At 35.7% G+C, this 24,205-nt stretch overlaps 1 protein-coding gene across 3 annotated transcripts; it reads left to right on the forward strand.

The window, feature by feature from the left end:
- Window positions 1–379: 379 nt before the first annotated feature.
- Window positions 380–24,051, forward strand: tpp2 (tripeptidyl peptidase 2). 3 transcript variants are annotated; one of them, XM_067402649.1, is made up of 29 exons: window positions 380–619; window positions 2,554–2,682; window positions 2,780–2,875; window positions 2,968–3,072; window positions 4,635–4,759; window positions 4,964–5,127; window positions 5,411–5,565; window positions 6,728–6,804; window positions 6,919–7,046; window positions 7,130–7,378; window positions 10,422–10,537; window positions 10,612–10,783; window positions 12,776–12,933; window positions 13,016–13,092; window positions 13,163–13,269; window positions 13,417–13,571; window positions 13,662–13,778; window positions 14,280–14,380; window positions 15,005–15,101; window positions 15,181–15,318; window positions 15,393–15,637; window positions 15,710–15,788; window positions 18,142–18,183; window positions 20,259–20,407; window positions 20,487–20,583; window positions 20,659–20,789; window positions 22,347–22,554; window positions 22,630–22,749; window positions 22,827–24,051. In XM_067402649.1, the coding sequence occupies exons 1-29, from the start codon at window positions 455–457 to the stop codon at window positions 22,914–22,916; spliced, it is 3,792 nt and encodes a 1,263-aa protein (XP_067258750.1). In that variant the 5' UTR covers window positions 380–454; the 3' UTR covers window positions 22,917–24,051. The 3 variants fall into 3 exon arrangements, with proteins under 3 accessions (XP_067258750.1, XP_067258751.1, XP_067258752.1); XM_067402650.1 differs by having other exon boundaries at window positions 18,145–18,183; XM_067402651.1 differs by lacking the exon at window positions 18,142–18,183 and having other exon boundaries at window positions 22,827–24,050.
- The last annotated feature ends 154 nt before the right edge of the window (window positions 24,052–24,205 follow it).

Below are 24,205 nucleotides of genomic sequence, written 5' to 3' on the forward strand. Positions count from 1 at the left end.
AGCTGCACTGAAACTGTAATTTTGACCTTCAACCGTTTGGGGTCCATTGAAGTCCACTATATGGAGAAAAATCCTGGAATGTTTTCATCAAAAACCTTCATTTCTTTTCAAATGAAGAGAGAAAGACATAAGTAATTATAAGTATAAGTAAATTATCAGGAAATTTTAATTTGAAAGTGTACTAATCCTTTAATGTTACTACTGGAAGAACATTTGTTCGTAACTTTGAGTAACTATTGTTTTGTATTCCTATATAAGTTTATTAATGATCAAATATTATGTGTGAAATAATTATGTAACAAACCGCTATGAAAGTGAGGTGAAGTAGTGTATGTTTATTGTGACTGAGATTGAGTGTTACTGCCCCTTTAAGAAAGTCGCTCCGCTCTCGCGCACATTGTGTCGGTACCGGTCAGTCAGTCGTGTTGTGTTTTCATCCTCGCTCTGTACGGTCATGTCTGTTCATTCCGCTGAAGATCCGTTCCCGTTCCACGGGCTGCTTCCGAAAAAAGAGACCGGCGCTGCCTCGTTCCTCACCAAGTTTCCGGAGTACGATGGCCGAGGGGTCCTCATCGCGATCCTCGACACCGGGGTGGATCCAGGGGCCCCGGGCATGCAGGTAAATCGAGCCCGCGGCTGCGGCTCAGCACTAGGCCGCAGTGGATTTTACTCCCTTTTAAGGGACCACAAACACTGGACGTTACCGGGACTCCGGTGTCATATTTAAACAGTGAAGCACAAACACATCCGGAGCGAATTAAGCTGATTAAAGCTGTTAAACACATAAACGGCATGTTTGAAAGGGCAAGCTGTGTCATCCTCATCAATGACTCTGACTTACAAAGAAGCACCATGGTAAAATCATAGTGCCTTAGACATGTACTATGACACTACCATGGTATTTGATATGGTAGATTTAATTATGAGTTATTATGGTAGTCATTTGTCATGACAGACATCAAATAATCATTGTGTTCCCTATGACAATGGCTGTTTCCAAACCTGTGATCTGCCCTATATAGACAGCATCAAAGGCTGAACTGCTGTCTAGGTAGGCAGCTCACTAGTTAGTGCTGTGTTGTGTGTCACTGACCTCCAAATATGATCACCAAATAAAAACTCTTTTAATACTGTGAAAAATTGATAAATTATAAATGTGTAAAATATTCAGTTCATATATTAACATTACATAACATTACTGCTCACTGTTAGTGTTGTGCTGTTAGATGTATTTTATTCATTTATTATTTTTAATGCAATTATTTTAATAATGTGTTTTTTTATTTATTTTAATCAGTGCATTTAGTTATTTTTACGCTGCTTTTCTTATTTTTATTTTTTCATTGTTTTTGGTTATTTCGATCTTTTATTTATTTATTTTAATTTGTATTTATTTTAATCAAATGTTTTATTTTTATTTAAATTAATTTAGATTTAGTTATTTTAATGTATGTATGTTCTAATCTTTTTTATATTAATCAAATTTATTTACTTAAATGTAATCTTATTTTTTATCTACTGTTACATTTTACACTGATTTTCTTATTTTATTTATTTAAATCAAGATTTATTTATTTGTGAATCCTTTTGTATTTATTTTAATCAAAAGGTTTTGATTTATTTTTTATATTTATTTTTTTATTCATTTTTAATCTATCTAATGCATACATTTTTTATTTAAATAAAATGTTATTTTTTCTAATCTTTTTTTATATTAATCAAATTTATTTATTTAAATGTAATCTTATTTTTTTATTTACTGTTACATTTTTACACTGATTTTCTGATTTTATTATTTTATTTATTTAATCAAGATTTATTTATTTGTGAATCCTTTTGTATTTATTTTAATCAAAAGGTTTTGATTTATTTATTTTTTTTTAATTTTTATCTAATGCATACATTATTATTTATTATTATTATTATTTTTTTTTTCACAATAATCAAATTTATTTATTGAAATGTAATCTTATTTTTATTTATTTACTGTTAAACTTTGCACTGATTTTCTTATTTTATTTAAATCAAGATTTGTTTTTGAATCCTTTTGTATTCAAAGGTCAAAGGTTTTGATTGATTTGTTTAATTATTTATTTAATCCATTTTAATCTAATGTATACATTATTTATTTATTTATTTAAATATTATTTTATAATCTTTTTCATATTAATCAAATTTATTTATTTAAATGTAATCTTATTTATATTTATTATTTTTTACATTTTTACGCTGCTTTTCCCCCGGGGGATCCCAGACCTCAGAAACACACGAAGGAGCTGTAAGAGGATCCAGCAGCTGTTTTGATCCCTCACTCAACTGTCAGCTGTTCTAGTTGTACACTACTGAGGGATTCATGTGGCGTGCATGTCTCATTTCTGTCTGTCACCTCAGCCGATCATTTTTAAAAGAAGAATGATCCTATGTAACTCTCATTCGGCAACACTTGGGATCATGTGCTCTGTAGCGAGCTCAAGTTTTCAGGCGCATCTTTTCGTGTAAGCTGATCTGATTTGTCTAACACCATGCTGAAGTATCTCATGCTCTTTCACTCAGACCACCACAGACGGGAAACCCAAGATCGTGGACATCATCGACACGACGGGCAGCGGCGACGTCAACATGTCCACCGTGGCGGAAGTGAAGGAAGGGATCGTGACCGGACTAACGGGACGAACGCTCAAAGTAAGGCCGGCGCTCTGATTCTGCACCTTTATATTCATCCGTCACAACAGATGCTCAGGTTACTAAAACTACTAAAGGTTTTCCTGTTTCTTTTCAGATTCCTGCTGCTTGGGTGAATCCGTCTGGGAAGTATCACATCGGAATTAAGAACGGTTATGATTTTTTCCCTAAAGCTCTCAAAGAGAGAATACAGGTAACACATGATGGTTCGACAGCACTCGATTTTAAACCAATGCGTTGTTTATACATGATAATTCCATGTCTGTCTTCATCACGGCGGTTCAGAAGGAGCGCAAGGAGAAGCTGTGGGATCCGGCGCACAGAGCGGCTCTCGCTGAGGCCAGCCGCCGGATAGAAGAGTTTGACCAGACTCACCCGAACCCGTCACAGGTCACACAATTGCATACTTGAATAATTAACGTTCTTTTTATTTAACCCTTATAGGGACTTTTTAGACCACAAATGACGTTTGCTAAAATAGAAAAATGTTCTCTTTGTCCAAATGACATGAAACTTTTTAACACTTTCTAGATCTACAAATAAAACAAATTTTGGTCTCCAGGCAACAAAATGTAATTTTGTAACAAAATAATTGTTTTAAAAAAAAACTAATGTAATTTTACTCTTCATTAATGTTTTTACTCCACATTTGTGCAGTTTTTGGAGGATTTATCATATCTTTTAAATTTATATAAATAAATTAAAAAATATTTTTTAAAATGTTTTTATACAAAAACAGCTTTTTATGTGAAATTCACTTTATAAAAGACCCACATTTCTAACTTTCATTCATGGGGATAACATGGATAATCTGACATGGTTTAGTGTGAGATTTTTGCCCATCTTTTGGAAAATGCAGTTTTAAAAGTAAAAAATGATCACTTTATCCAGTAGATGCTGTTTGACTGACTGAAAGACATCTTTACACAAGTATTTTCAGCTGATTCATGTCTAAATATTATGAAATCACAATTATGACAATAAAAGCTGCTTTTTGTCAAAGTTTAGCATTTTTTGTACTGGAAAAAAAAAAGGTTTTCAAAAATGTTGATTTTTGAGGATTCATTTTTTCCATTTTTTAAGCGGGGTCTCATCATAATGTAACAATATTGAAAAATTTATTTTTTTATTACAAAAATACTAAACTTTGACAAAAAGTAGCTTTTATTGTCATAATTTTGATTTGATAATATTTAGATATGAATCAGCTGAAAATACTTGTGAAAAGATGTCTTTCAGTCAGTCAAACAGCAAATAGTGGAGCTCTGCTGCCATCTGCTGGATAAAGTGATCATTTTTTACTTTTAAAACTGCATTTTCCAAAAGATGGGCAAAAATCTCACACTAAACCATGTCAGATTATCCATGTTATCCCCATGAATGAAAGTTACAAATGTGGGTCTTTTATAAAGGGAATTTCACATAAAAAGCTGTTTTTGTATAAAAACCTATTTAAAAAAAATAAAGATAAATCCTCCAAAAACTGCACAAATGTCGAGTAAAAACATTAATAAATAGACTACAATTACATTTGTTTTAAATAAAACAATTATTTTGTTACAAAATTACATTTTGTTTCCTGGGGTCTGTGGAGACCTCAAATACCCTGAGTGTACTTCCCAAACGAAGACCGCACAAGGGTTAAAGTGGCATAAAAAGGAAGTTATGCTCATCTTTTCTTCTCTATTGTGTCGTATATCCGAGTGAAACGCTTCGCAAACAAGAACAAATGTAGATCTCATCATCAGAGAAGAGAGGAGATGCTGCAAGAGGGAGGGGAAGATTATGAATTTAACACATTAATAATGTGCAATATTCCATTAAAAAAATAAGAATTGTTCAACTTATGTAAATTCTGCCAATAAAACGTAAGAAAGTAAAGTATTGTTGGATTGTTTTGCATGTTGAATACGTCTGAAGATGACTGAGATCTTGTGTGTTTGTGTTTTCAGATGGAGAAACTACAGAAGGAGGAACTGCAGTGTCACGTGGAGCTGTTGGGAACCCTGGAGAAGAAGTACAGTGACCCCGGGCCGGTTTATGACTGTGTATCGTGGCACGACGGCGTCACATGGAGGTCAGAACATCCCCAACTGAACCAGCAGAAGCGATTATACATCACAACGCCATCCTCGTTTAGTTTTTGCATGCCTTCCTCTCAATAACAAAATAAACACACTAGGGCTTCCACCACATTATACTGTACTTATTCCTGGATTTTAGTTGAATGTGAATGACTGACAGGCGGCAGTTTGAGTGTACGAGTGTGTTTGTGTGTCAGGGCTGTGGTGGACACGTCCGAGACCGGAGACCTGTCGTCCTGCTCCGTCCTGAGCTCCTACAGGGAGAGACAGGAGTACGCCACGCTGGGATACGCCGAGATGCTCAACTACTCCGTCAACATCTACGACGAGGGAAACACGCTGTGTATCGTCACCAGCGGAGGTGAGGTGTTAATAGTCAAGCAGAAACATTACATTCGTTGGGTGTTTTCATGCTATTTTCCAGTTAAATAACATGCAAAAAATATGCAAAATGACTTTAAGATAAACTTAATCAAGTAATCAAGCAACAGGAAAATAACAGAATCAATGCAAACTATTATAAAATATATATAGTCAAACTCAAAGTGAGGCGCTTGTTAGATACAAATAGATAGTTACATCAGTGCTTTATGGGATTTAATGTACGTGTAAGTGATTGTACGCGGATCTGCATGTGTCTGCAGGAGCTCATGGGACGCACGTCGCCAGCATCGCCGCGGGTCACTTCCCCGACGAGCCCGAGCGCAACGGCGTGGCTCCGGGAGCTCAGATCCTGGCTGTGAAGATAGGAGACACGCGCCTCAGCACCATGGAGACGGGCACCGGCCTCATACGAGCTGTAAGAGACCTGTCAATCAGCATGACATCATCATCAAGAACTACTGAAACTCTCGAATCAGGGTTATTTATATACTATTATAGTATTTATTAATATTTTGAATGAGCTTTTAAATGTATATTTTCCATTTTTATTATGCTTTTGTCATTTTTTAAATATTTTTTTAGTATTTCTATTTTATTTATGTTTTAGTAATTTAGTACTTCAAGTCGAACTTGTTTTATCTCAGATGCCAAGTTTAGGTTTTTCATGTAATATATAGTTAGTATTATTTTACAATAACAATTATGTCTTAAAATCAGGGGTTTTCAAACTGGGCTTCATGGAAATGTTTAGAGAAAAACAGTGTAAAAAATGTAAAAATAAATAAATAAAAATAAGTTTAAACTAGCTATTTAAATAAATTTGAGTAAAGTTTAAAATTAAAATAAATGAGCAAAATTAAAAAATAAATAAATAATTGGATTAATTTAAATAATTGATTAAAATAAGTAAAATTTTATTTTAAAATATATATATAAAACTAAATAATTAATTCTTGATTTAAGTAAAGAAAATAAATAAATAAAAATAAGTTTAAACTAATTAAATAATTTTGAGTAAAGTAAAAAATTAAAATAAATGAGCAAAATTGTAAATAAAAATGAATTCATTGGTTTGAAATAAGTTGATTAAATAAGTAAATAAATGATTAAAATCAGTAATTTTATTTAAATAATTTATACACACATATATACACATATATGATAAAAATAAATAATTCTTGATTTAAATAAAGTAGTGTAAAATTAAGATAAATAAGATTAATCTAACTAAATAATTGAATTAAAATAAATTAAATTTGATTTAAATAAATAAAAAAAATTGATAATTCATAAAATGCATCTATCTTTAAATGTAATGATGTAATATAATAGATACTAAATATTTTACATATAATATCAATCATTCACAGGGTCTTAAATCACATTAAATATGTCTGAATGTCATTCATTAGATACAAGATATCAAAAAAAGGGTTTATTTATTATCATGTTCATCATGTTGGTAATAAGATTCACCAGTTTAAACTTGAGTGTTACAGACTTAATACCTTTACTAAAACTCGCAAAAACAGCAGCTGATTCAAACACACTGAAACAAAGTTTGTTGTTTTTTGCAGATGATTGAAGTCGTGAACTATAAGTGTGATCTCGTGAACTACAGTTACGGTGAGGCGACGCACTGGCCGAACTCAGGGTGAGCTTTTGATTAGATGTGCAAAACTACACACTAGTTTTTGTCCACAACCTCAGGGCGCCATCTTGTGTTCAGAAACATGACGCCGTTAATGTGACTCTGCTTGTTCTTCAGGAGAATCTGTGAGGTCATCACGGAGGCTGTACAGAAGTATAATGTTTTGTTTGTGTCGAGCGCTGGGAATAACGGCCCGTGTCTGTCCACCGTGGGCTGCCCCGGAGGAACGACCAGCAGCGTGATCGGTATTGACCTAGAATAAAACAATAGTAGATAATAATATGATCATCCAATCAGAAAACACTGACCTGTTGATCCTGATGTGCAGGTGTGGGCGCTTACGTCACCCCTGACATGATGGTGGCCGAATACTCGCTGAGAGAGAAGCTTCCTCCGAACCAGTACACGTGGTCGTCTCGCGGGCCCAGCACGGACGGAGCTCTGGGCGTCAGCATCAGCGCTCCCGGCGGAGCCATCGCCTCCGTTCCCAACTGGACGCTCCGCGGCACGCAGCTGATGAACGGAACCTCCATGTCCTCGCCGAACGCCTGCGGAGGAATCGCGCTTGTGCTCTCAGGTACCGACACCGTCCGTTTGGAGATGTGCGCTCAACCGGAATTTTCATGACAAATTTTCTGGGATTTTGTCAGTAACGATAATTAGACAATAGAGATGTTTTTCAATATTTAATTATGAAATAATTTTTTAAAATTTTAAATGCTTTTAATATGAAACTAAGGTGTTGAGTCATTGAATCATTCATTGAACTGATTTGTTTAAAAGCCGGATTCATTCAGTCATTGAATCATTCATTGAACTGATTTGTTTAAAAGCCGGATTCATTCAGTCATTGAATCATTCATTGAACTGATTTGTTTAAAAGCCGGATTCATTCAGTCATTGAATCATTCATTGAACTGATTTGTTTAAAAGCCGGATTCATTCTGTCATTGAATCATTCATTGAACTGATTTGTTTAAAAGCCGGATTCATTCAGTCATTGAATCATTCATTGAACTGATTTGTTTAAAAGCCGGATTCATTCAGTCATTGAATCATTCATTGAACTGATTTGTTTAAAAGCCGGATTCATTCAGTCATTGAATCATTCATTGAACTGATTTGTTTAAAAGCCAGATTCATTCAGTCATTGAATCATTCATTGAACTGATTTGTTTAAAAGCCAGATTCATTCAGTCATTGAATCATTCATTGAACTGATTTGTTTAAAAGCCGGATTCATTCTGTCATTGAATCATTCATTGAACTGATTTGTTTAAAAGCCAGATTCATTCAGTCATTGAATCATTCATTGAACTGATTTGTTTAAAAGCCGGATTCATTCAGTCATTGAATCATTCATTGAACTGATTTGTTTAAAAGCCGGATTCATTCAGTCATTGAATCATTCATTGAACTGATTTGTTTAAAAGCCGGATTCATTCAGTCATTGAATCATTCATTGAACTGATTTGTTTAAAAGCCGGATTCATTCTGTCATTGAATCATTCATTGAACTGATTTGTTTAAAAGCCAGATTCATTCAGTCATTGAATCATTCATTGAACTGATTTGTTTAAAAGCCAGATTCATTCAGTCATTGAATCATTCATTGAACTGATTTGTTTAAAAGCCGGATTCATTCAGTCATTGAATCATTCATTGAACTGATTTGTTTAAAAGCCAGATTCATTCAGTCATTGAATCATTCATTGAACTGATTTGTTTAAAAGCCAGATTCATTCAGTCATTGAATCATTCATTGAACTGATTTGTTTAAAAGCCGGATTCATTCTGTCATTGAATCATTCATTGAACTGATTTGTTTAAAAGCCAGATTCATTCTGGATTCATTCATTGAATCATTCATTGAACTGATTTGTTTAAAAGCCGGATTCATTCAGTCATTGAATCATTCATTGAACTGATTTGTTTAAAAGCCGGATTCATTCAGTCATTGAATCATTCATTGAACTGATTTGTTTAAAAGCAGGATTCATTCAGTCATTGAATCATTCATTGAACTGATTTGTTTAAAAGCCGGATTCATTCAGTCATTGAATCATTCATTGAACTGATTTGTTTAAAAGCCGGATTCATTCTGTCATTGAATCATTCATTGAACTGATTTGTTTAAAAGCCAGATTCATTCTGGATTCATTCATTGAATCATTCATTGAACTGATTTGTTTAAAAGCCGGATTCATTCAGTCATTGAATCATTCATTGAACTGATTTGTTTAAAAGCCGGATTCATTCAGTCATTGAATCATTCATTGAACTGATTTGTTTAAAAGCGGGATTCATTCAGTCATTGAATCATTCATTGAACTGATTTGTTTAAAAGCCGGATTCATTCAGTCATTGAATCATTCATTGAACTGATTTGTTTAAAAGCCAGATTCATTCAGTCATTGAATCATTCATTGAACTGATTTGTTTAAAAGCCAGATTCATTCAGTCATTGAATCATTCATTGAACTGATTTGTTTAAAAGCCAGATTCATTCAGTCATTGAATCATTCATTGAACTGATTTGTTTAAAAGCCGGATTCATTCAGTCATTGAATCATTCATTGAACTGATTTGTTTAAAAGCCAGATTCATTCAGTCATTGAATCATTCATTGAACTGATTTGTTTAAAAGCCGGATTCATTCAGTCATTGAATCATTCATTGAACTGATTTGTTTAAAAGCCGGATTCATTCAGTCATTGAATCATTCATTGAACTGATTTGTTTAAAAGCCGGATTCATTCTGTCATTGAATCATTCATTGAACTGATTTGTTTAAAAGCCAGATTCATTCTGGATTCATTCATTGAATCATTCATTGAACTGATTTGTTTAAAAGCCGGATTCATTCAGTCATTGAATCATTCATTGAACTGATTTGTTTAAAAGCCGGATTCATTCAGTCATTGAATCATTCATTGAACTGATTTGTTTAAAAGCCGGATTCATTCAGTCATTGAATCATTCATTGAACTGATTTGTTTAAAAGCCGGATTCATTCTGTCATTGAATCATTCATTGAACTGATTTGTTTAAAAGCCAGATTCATTCAGTCATTGAATCATTCATTGAACTGATTTGTTTAAAAGCCAGATTCATTCAGTCATTGAATCATTCATTGAACTGATTTGTTTAAAAGCCAGATTCATTCAGTCATTGAATCATTCATTGAACTGATTTGTTTAAAAGCCAGATTCATTCAGTCATTGAATCATTCATTGAACTGATTTGTTTAAAAGCCGGATTCATTCAGTCATTGAATCATTCATTGAACTGATTTGTTTAAAAGCCGGATTCATTCAGTCATTGAATCATTCATTGAACTGATTTGTTTAAAAGCCGGATTCATTCAGTCATTGAATCATTCATTGAACTGATTTGTTTAAAAGCCGGGTTCATTTAGTAATGAAGCACCGTTATGTGTTGCTCTGAGATGCAGAAAAGTTTGTTGGGAATGTTCATTGCCAAAATAAAACTCAAAACGTTAGCTTATTGTTTATTGAACTGTTTTATAATATCAATATTTAATAATATTATCATACGATGCATATCGCACAGCCTTGGCTCATATATTTATACTGTGAACTTGTGTGTGTTTTTGGCAGGTTTGAAGCAGAACGGCATGCGTCCCACGGTGCCGGCGGTGCGTCGGGCTCTGGAGAACACGGCTCTTAAAGTGGAGGATATAGAAGTGTTTGCACAGGGCCACGGCATCATTCAGGTACTGACGCAGAGCAGTGACGCCCGGCTCATGCTCGTCTTCATGAATCATGACTGTGTTTATGTGTTTCTCAGGTGGAGCGGGCTTTCGACTACCTCATGCAGCACGCGTCGCTGCCCACCAGTAGCCTCGGCTTCACCGTGACCGTTGGATCGCAGCGAGGCATCTACCTCAGGGACCCGACCCACGTCACCGGCCCGTCTGATCACAGCGTCGGCATTGAGCCTGTGTTTCCTGAGAACTCCGGTACACACTACACTTCATACAGGAGCTGGATGTGTTAGAGCTCACTCAGAGTTTGAGCTTAACCCTGTGCTGAAAATACCTAATTTGGTGTTCCGGGTCAAAAATGAGCCGCCTTTTAAATGTTGTTGTTCTTCTGCTTGAGTCTATGGCATCTCGTAGAACTGCTTGCGGGAAAGTTGTGAAATTTGGCACACAGAGAGAGGACAGTCTGAACTGCCACTATAGCAAATTTGGAGTCTCTATCTCAATCCCTCTAGCGCCACCACTCGTTAATGCTAATAACCTTTCTTTTGACCCATAATGGCTAGAAACAAAATTAATTTTTCTCTGATTCCGTGGCTCAAGACGATTCAAATGCACTAGGGCTGCACGATTAATAGGACGATTAGAAAAAAATCATTGAAATCGCGCTTAAAAGATTTGGCTTAGTGCGATTATGAAATGCGTCATTTACCGCCATTTTGAAGTTTCCAAAAAAACGACTTTTTCAAACTCCTCCTAGGCTGTTGCTACAATTTTCTCAAAAATGTAATCAGATCATCTTCAGAATACGCAACAAAAAGTTATGGAATTCAAGTTAATTTGTCAAGCCGCGCGAAAGAATTCTGCAAAAAGCATGCCAAAAGTGAACGCCACACCGCTTTAGTGTATTCTGACCAAACTTGGTGTATGTTACGACAACTATGACCTGAGGATACCTGCAGAGTTTTGGTGCAGTGCCACCTAGTGGTCAGGAGGTATGAAAAATAGCTGAACCATACCCAATTTTCCCATATCTGCCATTTTGGAGCATTGGCCATTTTGAATTTTGTTGTAAAATCATATATTTTATGAATGCATTGGTGTATCATTTTGAACTTCGGTATGTGTCTTCCATGCCCTGAAGGGGAAAAAAGTTTTAAGACCATGCCACCTTGTGGTCAAATAATGAATATTTCCAAAAATGCTAATGACTTTTGATTAAATCAGGCTATTGTAATGAAACTAGTCTTGATAGATTCTCATGCCAAGAACAAAGATTTCTGAACGGTTTGGCCAAAAATCACAAAACTGGTCCTTTTAGATTTGGTGCAGCATGCTGAGTTGAATCATACCCAAATTTCCCATATCGGCCATTTTGGGCATCGGCCAAATAGTATATTTTACAAATGAAATTCGGTATGCGTCAAAAAAATTGCAAAAATGCTAATAACTTATTACATTAGCCTATTGTAATAATTCTTGATAGATTCCTTGGCTCATGTCGAGAGCATAGATACCAATTTTGCCATAGTCGCCCGAACTTCCTGTCTGCCATTTTGATTTTCTTTTAAAACCAACTTTTTCAAACTCTTCTACAATGCTTTGGCATATTGACACCAAACTTGGAATGTGTCATTGTCACCTTACTCTTAAACAAATCAGTTCAATGGTGTGGTCAGAGTCGGATTCATTAAGTCATTGAATCATTCATTGAACTGATTTGTTTAAAAGCCGGATTCATTGTCATTGAATCATTCATTGAATTGATTTGTTTAAAAGCCGGATTTATTCAATCGTTGAATCATTCATTGAACTGATTTGTTTAAAAGGCAGATTCATTCAGTCATTGAATCAGTCATTCAAACTCCTCTTAGACTGAGGCTGTATCCCTGCAATGCTTTGGCATATTGACACCAAACTTGGCATGTGTCATTGTCACAACATGAATTTCATGAACAGCACCACCTATTGGTCAAAAGTAATAAACCATTAAATCACCTTACAAGTGACTATTTTTATGATTTTTATGAATTGTTCAGCCTAAAATCATCTTAATGTCTTTAATTGCTCATTGTTGCAGTGGCCATGATGGCATGACTTATCTTGCCTTCTTTGTGCTTGACCCCTTAATTGCTGCCTGCAGCTATATTTCTTTTTGGATCTGATTGATCTCAGATCAATGAGGCCTACGATCAATCACATGTGAGTTTGTACCCATGTGTGACGGATTGTGTGATGTTTCCTCCACAGAGAACTCGGCCCGTATCTCTCTGCAGCTGCATCTGGCTCTGGTCTGCAACGCCACCTGGGTTCACTGTCCGTCGCACCTGGAGCTCATGAATCAGTGCCGCCACCTCAACGTCCGCATCGACCCGCAGGGCCTGCGAGAGGGGCTGCACTACACTGAGGTACGGCAGCTCATTCCCTCCATCTTCACGCTGCATTTCAATGTCCTGCCGTGTAATGTGTCGTAACGATGGTGTTTTGCAGGTGTGTGGATTCGACACGTCGGCTCTCAGCGCTGGTCCTCTCTTCAGAGTGCCTATAACGGTTATAATCCCTGCCAAGTGAGTCCAGCTTCTCTGTGCCGCCTGCGTCTGTGATGGTGCGTTTCTGACGTGTTTTTGTGTCTTATAGAGTAGCTGATAGTCGCAGTCAGGAGGTCACGTTCACAGACGTCCACTTCAGACCAGGACAGATACGACGACATTTCATTACCGTCCCTCACGGAGCATCATGGGCAGGTAATGTGTGAGTGAACTAGTGTTGTCTAAAGTGGTTATGGTTTTAGTGAACTATCTGGCCGAGAAAAGTGAAATATTAGTGGCATTTACTGGACTTCTGAAGTGTGAACGAATGATGCATCAATGCAACTATGATTGTCCTTTCAGAGATCTCATTGACGTCTCACTCTGGAGACGTGTCGTCGAAGTTCGTCCTGCATGCGGTTCATCTGGTGAAGCAGCGGGCGTATCGAGCCAATGAGTTCTACAAGTTCTCGTCTCTGCTGGAGAAAGGCTCGCTCACAGAGGCGTTTCCTGTGCTGGTATGCAATACATAGACTGTCTGTCTAACATATGAGTAATATTTGTTTTGCTGCAGGTCACATGTTCATCTCTGTGTGTGTCTTTCTCAGCCAGGACGGACTCTGGAACTCTGTGTCGCTCGCTGGTGGGCGAGTCTCGGTGACGTCACCATTGATTATGTCATTTCCTTCCACGGGCTGGTGACATCACCCTCGCCTATTCATATTGTGAGTTGCTTTAGGCTTTCGTATTTAATAGCACCTTCCTGTTAATACTTTTATTCATCAAGGTGCATTAAATCGATCATTTATGATGTTATAAAGATTTCTAATTCAAATAAATGCTGTTCTTTTGAACTTTTATTCCTCAAAGAATCCTAAAATATAACATATATCACAGTTTTTGCAAAAACATGAACATTGATAATAATCATAAATGTTTCTTGAGCAGCAAATCACCATATTAGAATGATTTCTGAAGGATCATGTAATTCTGAAGATAATGAAAATTCAGCTTTGATCACAGGATATAAATTACACTTTACTACATATTCACATAGAAAACAGCTGATTTACATTGTAATAATATTTCACTATTTTTACTGTATTTTTGATCAATTAAATGCATCCTTGGTGAGCAGAAGAGACTGTTGAACGGTAGATTTAGCACCATGTGTCAGATGTGTGGTTCATTAAGGGCTCTTGTTTTGTGTGTTCCTGTATGTCTAGCACGCCTCTGAAGGGATTTCTAGTTTTGAGGTCTGGTCTCCATTGAGATATGAAGATGTTTCTCCAACAATCACGTTGAAGAATTGGGTTCAGCCCCTCAGGTAATCGCACACAACTAAGATAATCACTGAATAATATGCAGAAACGCTTCAGTTTCACTCATCTGCTCATCAAAGTCATCATGAAAGTGAAGTTGCGCTGGTCTTTTCTTCTCTATTGTGTCGTATATCCAAGTGAAACGCTTCACAAACAAGAACAAATGTAGGGCGGAGCTTGATTTTGTGTGTAGGGAATTGATTGGAGGGTTGTGGTTTGCTATTGGTGGATCTCATGTGAGTGACAGGTTGCTCTGCCCTCGTCATCAGACAAGAGCTGCTGCAAGATATTCTGATTCAAGATTATGAATTTAACACAATAATAATGTGCACTGATAAACTGCAGTATTGTTGGTTTCATGCTGACTTTAAATACATTTCATATAAATGTTCAATGACTTCCTAAGCTTGCTTTTAAAGCACCTCACTATCCTGATCTAGTGTGCATCAGTGTACATACTCAAACATGCTGTCAGAATGATGTTCACTGATGCCCATAAATAGTTAAAGTGGGATTATAAGATCATAAACACTCTTATAAATGAGCCGAAGCCTTCCTCAGGGAGCTTTTCAAGCGTTTAAATACTTTATATGTCTTCATGAAATATGCACGATGATTCACCTCTACAGGCCTGTGAGCGCTAAAATCAAACCCCTGGGCGTCAGAGATGTGTTACCCAACAACAGACAGCTCTATGAGATCGTCCTCACGTATAATTTCCATCAGGTGGGTTTTTACACGTTCATGTTGTCGTCTTCAGTCAGTATGATCGACTCTTATCGAGTTATTCATCTTGATTTTTCAGCCCAAGAGTGGCGAGGTGACGCCCAGCTGTCCGCTGCTGTGTGAGTTGTTATACGAGTCTGAGTTTGACAGTCAGCTCTGGCTCCTGTTCGACCAGAACAAGAGGCTCATGGGCTCCGGAGACGCCTACCCACACCAGGTACAAATGTCGGCAGATGATATCTTCAGCGCAGCATCGTGTCATGTTTCTGAGATGATGTTTCTCTCCCGCAGTACTCTCTGAAGCTGGAGAAGGGCGACTACACGGTGCGTCTGCAGGTGCGTCACGAGCAGCAGAGCGAGCTGGAGCGTCTGAAGGACCTGCCGTTCGTTGTCTCGCACCGTCTCTCCAACACCCTCTCGCTGGACGTCTACGAGACGCACCGCGCCGCCATGCTGGCCAAGAAGAAGGCCAACTCCGTCACGCTGAGCCCCGGCGCCTCGCAGCCCTTCTATATCACCGCTCTGCCCGATGACAAGTGAGTGTCCGTCAGCCGCTGCTGTCGACTTTGAGCCTTCAGAGGATGCAGATGTTTGTCTTTGTGTTTCAGGATCCCTAAAGGTGCCGGTCCGGGCGGATACATCACCGGCTCTCTGGTTCTGCCCAAGAGTGAGTTCGGCAAAAAAGCAGTGAGTCGGCAGTTTCTTCAAACACGATGTTCATTCAGCTCGTCTGTAGATCTGCATGCTGCCGCTTCGCTCCCATCAGCCCATCTGTGTCTTTCTCTCTTCTCATGTAGGGGTGTGCGATACTGACAGAAAATGATCACTCCTAACAACTTTGTTGTTAAATTAAATTCATGTTTATTTGTATAGATAGCACTTTTCTCAATGCATATTGTTTCAAAGCAGCTTTATACCTAATTAATACGTTAAATATGAAACTATAAAGCTGCCAGTAGGTTAATTAGTTCAGTTCAGAATGAAAATTTCCTGATAATTTACTCTCCTCCATGTCATCCGAGATGTTCATGTCTTTCTGTCTTCAGTGGAAAAGAAATGAAGGAAAACATTCTAGGATTTTCTCCATATAGTGGACTTCACTGGGGTTCAACGGGTTGAAGGTCCAAATGTCAGTTTCAGTGCAGCTTCAAAGAGCTCTACATGATCCCAGACGAGGAATAAGAGTCTTATCTAGAGAAACCATTGGTCTTTTTCTAAAAATAATAAAAATTATATACTTTTTAACCACAAATGCTCGTCTTGCACTGCTCTGTGATGCTCCACGCATGACGTAATCATGTTGGAAAGGTTCTCATTTTCTCCTCCAACTTCAAAATCGTTGTTTTACCCTTTTTTTGTAAAGACCATTTGATTTAGTCTTTATAAACACTGGATCGGTTCTTCCTCTTACGTCACGCGTGACCTTTCCAACATGATTACGTCATGCGTGCAGCATCACAGAGCAGTGCAAGACGAGCATTTGTGGTTAAAAAGTATATAATTTTTATTATTTTTAGAAAATGAGCGATGGTTTCTCTAGATGAGACTCTTATTCCTCGTCTGGGATCATGTAGAGCTCTTTGAAGCTGCACTGAAACTGACATTTGGACCTTCAACCCGTTGAACCCCAGTGAAGTCCACTATATGGAGAAAAATCCTGGAATGTTTTCCTTCATTTCTTTCCAACTGAAGAAAGAAAGACATGAACATCTTGGATGACATGGAGGAGAGTAAATTATCAGGGAATTTTCATTCTGAACTGAACTAATCAATTAATGAGTGAGTGAGTCATTCATTTAAATGATTCATTCAAACTGCTGAATCATTCAGTCATTGAATCATTCATTTAACTGATTTGTTCAGTAATGAAGCACTGCTGTGTGTTTCTCTGAGATGCAAAAACCGCTGTTATTGACAAAATAAAGCTAAATCAGATAATATTTTTGTCTACATGTAACTCAACTTGTTAACTTATTGATTATAAAACATTTTTAATAAGAGCAGTTCTTCATATCTTTTATTAGATGCATTAATAATCTTTTGTCAAATTCATACATTGATTCAAATTCAGTTGGAAATAAGACACTATTACCAATAAAATGGAAAACAAAATCTATTTTTGCATTGCAAAAATGGCACAAAAGCTGCATCTGGAGCATAATTTAGATTTCAATATTAAAATATGACTTTATGATCAAATATTTTAAGGCCTGGTTTCACAGACAGGGTTTAGATTAAGCCTTAGTTCAATTAGGACATTTAATTAGTTTTTATAAATGTGCCTTAGAAACAAAAACATTACTGGTGTGTGTCTTGAGACAAAATAAAGGCACTAATGAGCCTTTCAGCTAAAATGGCTCAAACATGCATTTTAATCTGGGACTAGACTTAAGTGTGGTCTTTGACAGTAGGTGGCGGCAAATCTTAATGAGTGACTCATTGAATCATTCATTCAACCCATGAATGAGTGATTCTTTATGAATGACTCATTGAATCATTGATTCGTTCAGGAAAGAAACAGGAAACATGTGTTTTTTGCATCAACATGAGTGACATTCATCATTAAAACAGCAATTTTGACATTATCATACAGAAGATGATTCGTATCGCACACCCTTACTGCAATATTTGATCATTACTTGATTTGTGTCTCATCAGCTGGTGGCGGATGTGCTTCACACTGACTCTGTGAATCTTGTTTCGAGTGCAGTAACAGGAAACAAGAGCATGTCTTTCACATGTGTTGCTTTTCCACTGTCATGGTGCTGATACAGGAAAGCTGTTTCTGTGCATTTGGCCTGCGTTTATCCAGCACCGTGTCAGTGATGAAGCGCGTCTGTCTGTCTGTTTCTGAGTTGAAGGGCTCGTCTGTGGGGTTTGGTCTCACTGTCCTGTATATGATCGTCCTGTACTGCTGCACTTACAGTGAATCACGATGATGTGAAGGAGTAGAGAGCAGAGGATAGAGAGGACAGAGAGCGTGTGTGTGTGTGTGTGTGTGTGTGTGTGTTCTCTCTCTGATGTGTGTTATTCTGACCAGCAGGGACAAGCATCAGCCAAACGACAAGGAAAATTTAAAAAGGTACTGGACGGGTAGAGATCCAAAAGAACCTTGTAACATCATAATACTGCAGGGGCTCAATTAAATGATCCATTTAAAGGGACAGTGCACCCTAAATTAAGTCAACCTGCTGTTGATCTGATGCCGTTCTTCTTCGGACCACAAAAGGAGATGATTAATAAAATGTTCACGCTCGTCTGTATAATGGCGGTGAATAGCGAATAGTTTGTGGTCTGAAAAAGAAAGAAGGGCGTACAGCATTAGAACATCAACAGTGTGAGTAAATGATGACTTAACTTCTGTTTTAGGGTGAACTATCCCTTTAAATGGCATATTCACACACACACTAGTGCTGGACAGTATGGCCAATATCTTATATCTCAGGTTGTTTCTGCTGGAAATACAACAGCAAGATGTTTTGAATACTCGATTAATCATGTGTTAATGTGTTATAATCCATTAAATGACACCCTGTGCAATTATTTAAGACAAGACTCTGTCATGCACTGCTCAGTTTTGGCTTCAGTAACATTCAGACTAGTGAGAAAACATCCAAAACACACATTTAAGAGTTTATTTTAGTGCACTTTTACTGTGAGTTCGAGTCATAAATCTTCACTTCAGCATCTTTACACACTCCAAACTTCTTTTATTCATATCTATATTCAGAAGGGTTGTTTATACATCGTTCACCTGATTTATGCAACATTTTACTGCTAAAAACATGGTGAAAATCAGTTATTTTTTTTATTTAAATCCAAAAAACTTTAAATTTAGTATGTCAACAAAATCAAACAAGTGTTTTTGAACCCGGCTAATCTAATGCAAATTGGTGCATATTTAATTAGATAATGCATCATTTTCATATTTAAACAACACTTAACTAACTTGTAATACAAAATAATCGTCTTAATAAAAAATCTAGGGAATATATATTTAGTTTTTACTTGCCTTAATTTAAGTATTTAATTATTTTTTATTTAATTTTAAACTTGATGGACTCAAATCAAAAGATTCAAAAGAAATAATCACATTTACTTTTTCATATAGTAGTAGTAATAATAATAATTATTTTTGTTATTATTATATTAAACAATGTTTTAAAAATTAAGACAGCAACATATTACCATTGAATTAAGTAAAAAAAAATAAATAAATAAATAAACATAATATTGTTATTATTATAAGAAACAATGTTAATTAAGACAGCAAAATTAAGGCAGCAATATATTACCATTGAATTATGTAAAACAGTAATGTTTAATATTATTATTATTATTATTATTATTATTAATGTTAAATTTAAACAATTCTACAATTAAGACAGAAATATAAGACCATTGAATTGTTAAGTAAAAAAATTATATTTTAATGAAAATATTAAGAATTAAGCAAAATGAATTAAACAAATTAAACAATTTAAACAAAAAAATAAGACGGCAATATATTACCATTGAATTATGTAAAACATGAATATTTAATAAAATTTTCATTATTATTAATTTAAAAACAATTTTACAATTTAAGACAGTAATATATTATTATATAAAACAATGTTTTAAAAATTAAGACGGCAACATATTACTATTGATTTAAGTAAAAAAAAAAGAAATTTAATAAAAATTAAGGCAGCAATATATTACCATTGAATTATGTAAAACAGTAATGTTTATTATTATTATTAATGTTAAATTTAAACAATTCTACAGTTAAGACAGCAATATAAGACCATTGAATTAAGTAAAAAAAATTATATTTAATAAAAATATTAAGCAAAGTTAATTAAACAAATTAAACAGTTTAAACAAAAAAATAAGACTGCAATATATTACCATTGAAGCAAGTAAAACATGAATATTTAATAAAATTATTATTAATTAAAGACAGTAATATATAACCCTACAGTAGCACGTCTTCATCGCTCTCACATGATAAACTCGTCCTTCCATTATTCCTCCATCGTCAGTCATTAGTTGTTGGTGTCTAAACTCACACATGACACGATGAGTCTGGCTGTACAGATGTGAATAGACGGGTTTGAGGGTTTGTGGGTAATGTGATTCAGCGGTCACATCTTTGCCGTCTCTCTCACACAGGACATCGTGCCGATCTTTTACCACCTGGTTCCTGCTCCCAACAAAACCAAGAACGGCAAAGAGAAGGAGAAGGAAGCGGAGAAGGAGAAAGACGTGAAGGAGGAGTTCAGCGAGGCGCTGCGAGACCTGAAGATCCAGTGGATGACCAAGTCAGTCTTCAGTCGTTGTTATCTCAGTGTTGTCATCTGTTGTCACATGACTGTAATCAGTTCACGCTGCTGTGGTCAGGTTGGACAGCAGCTCGCTGTACGAGGAGCTGAAGGAGACGTTCCCCACACACCTGCCGCTGCACGTCCAGAGACTCCATCAGCTGGACTCGGAGAAGGTACGGGTCAGACACGCGGCACCTTCGGTCGTCGCTCGCTCAAACACGTGACCGACTCCCTCTGTCTCCCTGCAGGAGCGTCTGAAGCGGCTGGGAGAGATCGCGGCCGCGGCGGATACGGTGATGTCACACATCGACCAGACGGCACTGGCCGTTTACCTCACCATGAAGACGGACCCGCGGCCGGACGCCGCCACCATCAAGAGGTGTGGAGCCGCCGCTCATGTGTACAGCACTGCATTCTGGGACGGAGATGTGTGCAAATACATGCTCGTGACTTCACTAAGTCAGATTGCAATTATTTTGTCATATACTGTGATTGCAATTTGAGCTATTTATTATTATTATTAATTTAGACATAATTTTACAATTAAGACAGTATATCATCATTGAATTGTAAAAAGTAAAATGTATATTTAATAAAGCTATTATTTTATTAATGATTTTTTTTAATTAAGACAGCAATGTATTGCCATTGAATTATTTAAAAATTAATATTTGATAAAAAATATATTAAACATTGTTTTAAAAATTAAGACAGCACTTTATTACCATTTGAATTAAGTAAAAAAATATTATTATTATTATTGCATTGAACAATGTTTTGCCATTTAATTAAATTAATATTTAATAAAAAATAGTATTATATTAAACAATGTTTTAAAAGTTAAGACAGCAATATATTATTAAATTACACAATTAATATTTAATAAAATTAAGACAGCACTATATTACTATTGAATTAATAACAATTATATTTATTAAAAATATCATTATTAATATTATTTTATTTTAAAAATTAAGACGGCAATATATTACCATTGAATTAAGTAAAAAAAAATATTATTATTATATTAAAAAATATTTTAAAAATTAGGACAGAAATATATTACCACTGAATTATGAAAAAAGAAAATAATAATATTATTATTATTATTATTGCATTGAACAATGTTTTGCCATTGAATTAATTAAATTAATATTTAATCAAAAATATTATTATTATTATTTATATTTAACAATGTTTTATAAATTAAGACGCAATATATTACCTTTGAATTAAGTGAAAAATTATTAATATTTAATAATATATTTTTATATTAAACAATGTTTTAAAAATGAAGACAGCAATATTTTACCATTAAACTGTTAAATAAAAAACTATATTTAAGAAACATTATTATTATTATTATTATAATTGTTATTGTTATTATTTTAAACAATATTTAATAATTTATATATATATATATATATATATATATATATATATATATATATATATATATATATATATATATATATATATATATATATTTATTTATATATTTATATTCATCATAATAATAATAATAATAGTAGTAGTAGTATAAGTAATAATGATTATTATTCTTGTTGTTATTATTATTATTATTATTATTATTATTATTGCTTTTAATATTATATTAATTTAAACAATGTTTTAAAAAATTAAGACTTTGTACTGTTTGATGAAATGAATATTTGATAATTATGATGATATTTTAATGTTTTATTTTACAAGACAAAAGTACAATTTCAATACTACTATTAATGTCTTAAATTCTTCTTTCAAAAATTAAACCATCAAGCTTTTATTTTGGTGAAAAACTTCAGGGAAACTTTAAAGTTCAGTTTTTACAGTTTTATAAGTTTGGAGAAAAGCTGTAAACATCAAACACATCTCACGAACAGAGCAGGATGATGTGTAGCTGATGTCATTTCCTGTTGTGTCATGTGTTCTGCAGTGACATGGAGAAGCAGAAGTCGTCTCTGCTGGACGCTCTGTGCAGGAAGGGCTGCGCTCTGGCGGATCAGCTGATGCAGCCGGCGGCACAGGACGGTGCCAGCGCCGGTGAGGTGGGCAGCTCTGACGACGAGCCGCAGGGCGTGGCCAAAGCTTTGACTGACACCTTCTGGGAGGTGCAGAAGTGGGCGGAGCTCACCGACTCTAAGGTGAGCTGCTCAGGAGTTTAACAGTGATTTAATATCTGCTAGATTTCATTTAACACACCCATTCCCTCTCCGCAGGTTTTAACGTTTTCCTACAAACACGCGCTGGCAAACAAAATGTACGCGCGGGCCTTGAAGTACGCCACTAAGATCGTCGAGGACAAGCCCATCAAAGAGAACTGGAGGAACTGCATACAGGTAAGAGACCGTCTCCAATAAATGAGATGTTTCCTGTGTGAAATCAGACGAGTGATGGATGTGTCCGTCTCCTGCAGCTGCTGCGATCTCTCGGCTGGATTCACTGCGTCTCCTACACGGAGAACTGGCTGCCCATCATGTTCCCGTCTGACTTCACGCCCTTCTAACACACTCACTCATGCAGTTTTTAACTGAGGAGACTTTTAATGCCTTCTGGAAACCATCAGAAACCAAACACCTCATATCACACGGATCCCACAATGCCTTCCTGCGTGAGGATCTCTGCACATCACCGCACTGAACCCACAGTTCCTATCATATCTGTGCGTTACGCTCGTACAATAACCCGATTCTGTTATTTGAAATGTGATTACTGGGCGTTTGCTCGGTGGACATTTTATATAAGGCAATATGATGGACGTCCGGTTGAGTTCTGAGGGTGAAATGTCCGTATTTCACTCCAGAATCAAAAGAATATATAATCTTATTTCTTTTCTTGCTTTCTTTTTTAAATTTTGGGGGTGAGATTTGTTTGTTTTTTGTGATTGACCCCTGATGTATGTCAAATGTATGCATGTTTTATAAAGACACAAGGGTCATTTTACGTTCTTGGAAGATTTTGTGTGATTGAAAGTCGTCCATCTTCAGTTTTCTCTCGTTCTGAGCCTGGACTCGAACACCTTTTGTCGTGAGATTGTCACACGTTTAAACGTGTTCTCATCTTTTGTGTCTTGAACTTCATTCAGGGTTTAGACATTGAAACGGATTAAACTCACCGTTTTGAAAGGTGAGGAACTTTCAAAAGAAACGAAGCCAGCAATTCATGCTACAGTTTTTCTCTAGTACGCCGTGTCAAAGGATCCAGTACCTCCAGACATGTCACATCCTGCTTTCACTTATTTTATTATCATGCCTGTTTGCGATGTTTGTTCAGGGCTCGAGGCGTTTCCAACGACAGGTTCTTAAAAAATGGCCTTAAATATTCACAATCAACCCCCGTCCACCTCTGCGTTTCTTCAGGAAATATCACATTATTCTGTATCAAAAACCCTTGAATATCTTCAGATATATTTATGGATGTCTTGTATTTATAAAGTATAAATGAATACTAGGTAATGCCAATATTTTAAAGTCATTTTAATTCATGCATAGAGTAGGTAGGTGTTATTTTATATCCATTACTCCTCGTGAGACGTTTCAGAAGTAACAGCCGGTTATTTTGTTAACACGGTAAATGTGCTGAACGGTGTATTTGATGAAGATTCTGAATAAAATTATCTGGAACTGACAACATATTGCTCATTTTTGTGACAGTTTTTTCATGTTGAATGTTGTGGACAACAGTAGAGTTGCATTTTATTAGAATTGTTTTTTTTGTTAAAGAACGATATTTACCTTTTTAGATGGACATGTATAGTTCTATGATGTGCTAAACAATATTTGGGATATCATGAAT

The sequence above is a fragment of the Chanodichthys erythropterus genome, chromosome 12 (genome assembly GCF_024489055.1).
Source record: "Chanodichthys erythropterus isolate Z2021 chromosome 12, ASM2448905v1, whole genome shotgun sequence".
NCBI lineage: Eukaryota > Metazoa > Chordata > Actinopteri > Cypriniformes > Xenocyprididae > Chanodichthys > Chanodichthys erythropterus.

Coding starts and splice junctions, on each gene's coding strand:
- tpp2 (XM_067402649.1), top strand. CDS start 455: ATGTCTGTTCATTCCGCTGAAGATCCGTTCCCGTTCCACGGGCTGCTT. Junction 4,760..4,963: donor CACGACGGCGTCACATGGAG/GTCAGAACATCC, acceptor TTTGTGTGTCAG/GGCTGTGGTGGACACGTCCG. Junction 5,566..6,727: donor GCACCGGCCTCATACGAGCT/GTAAGAGACCTG, acceptor TGTTTTTTGCAG/ATGATTGAAGTCGTGAACTA.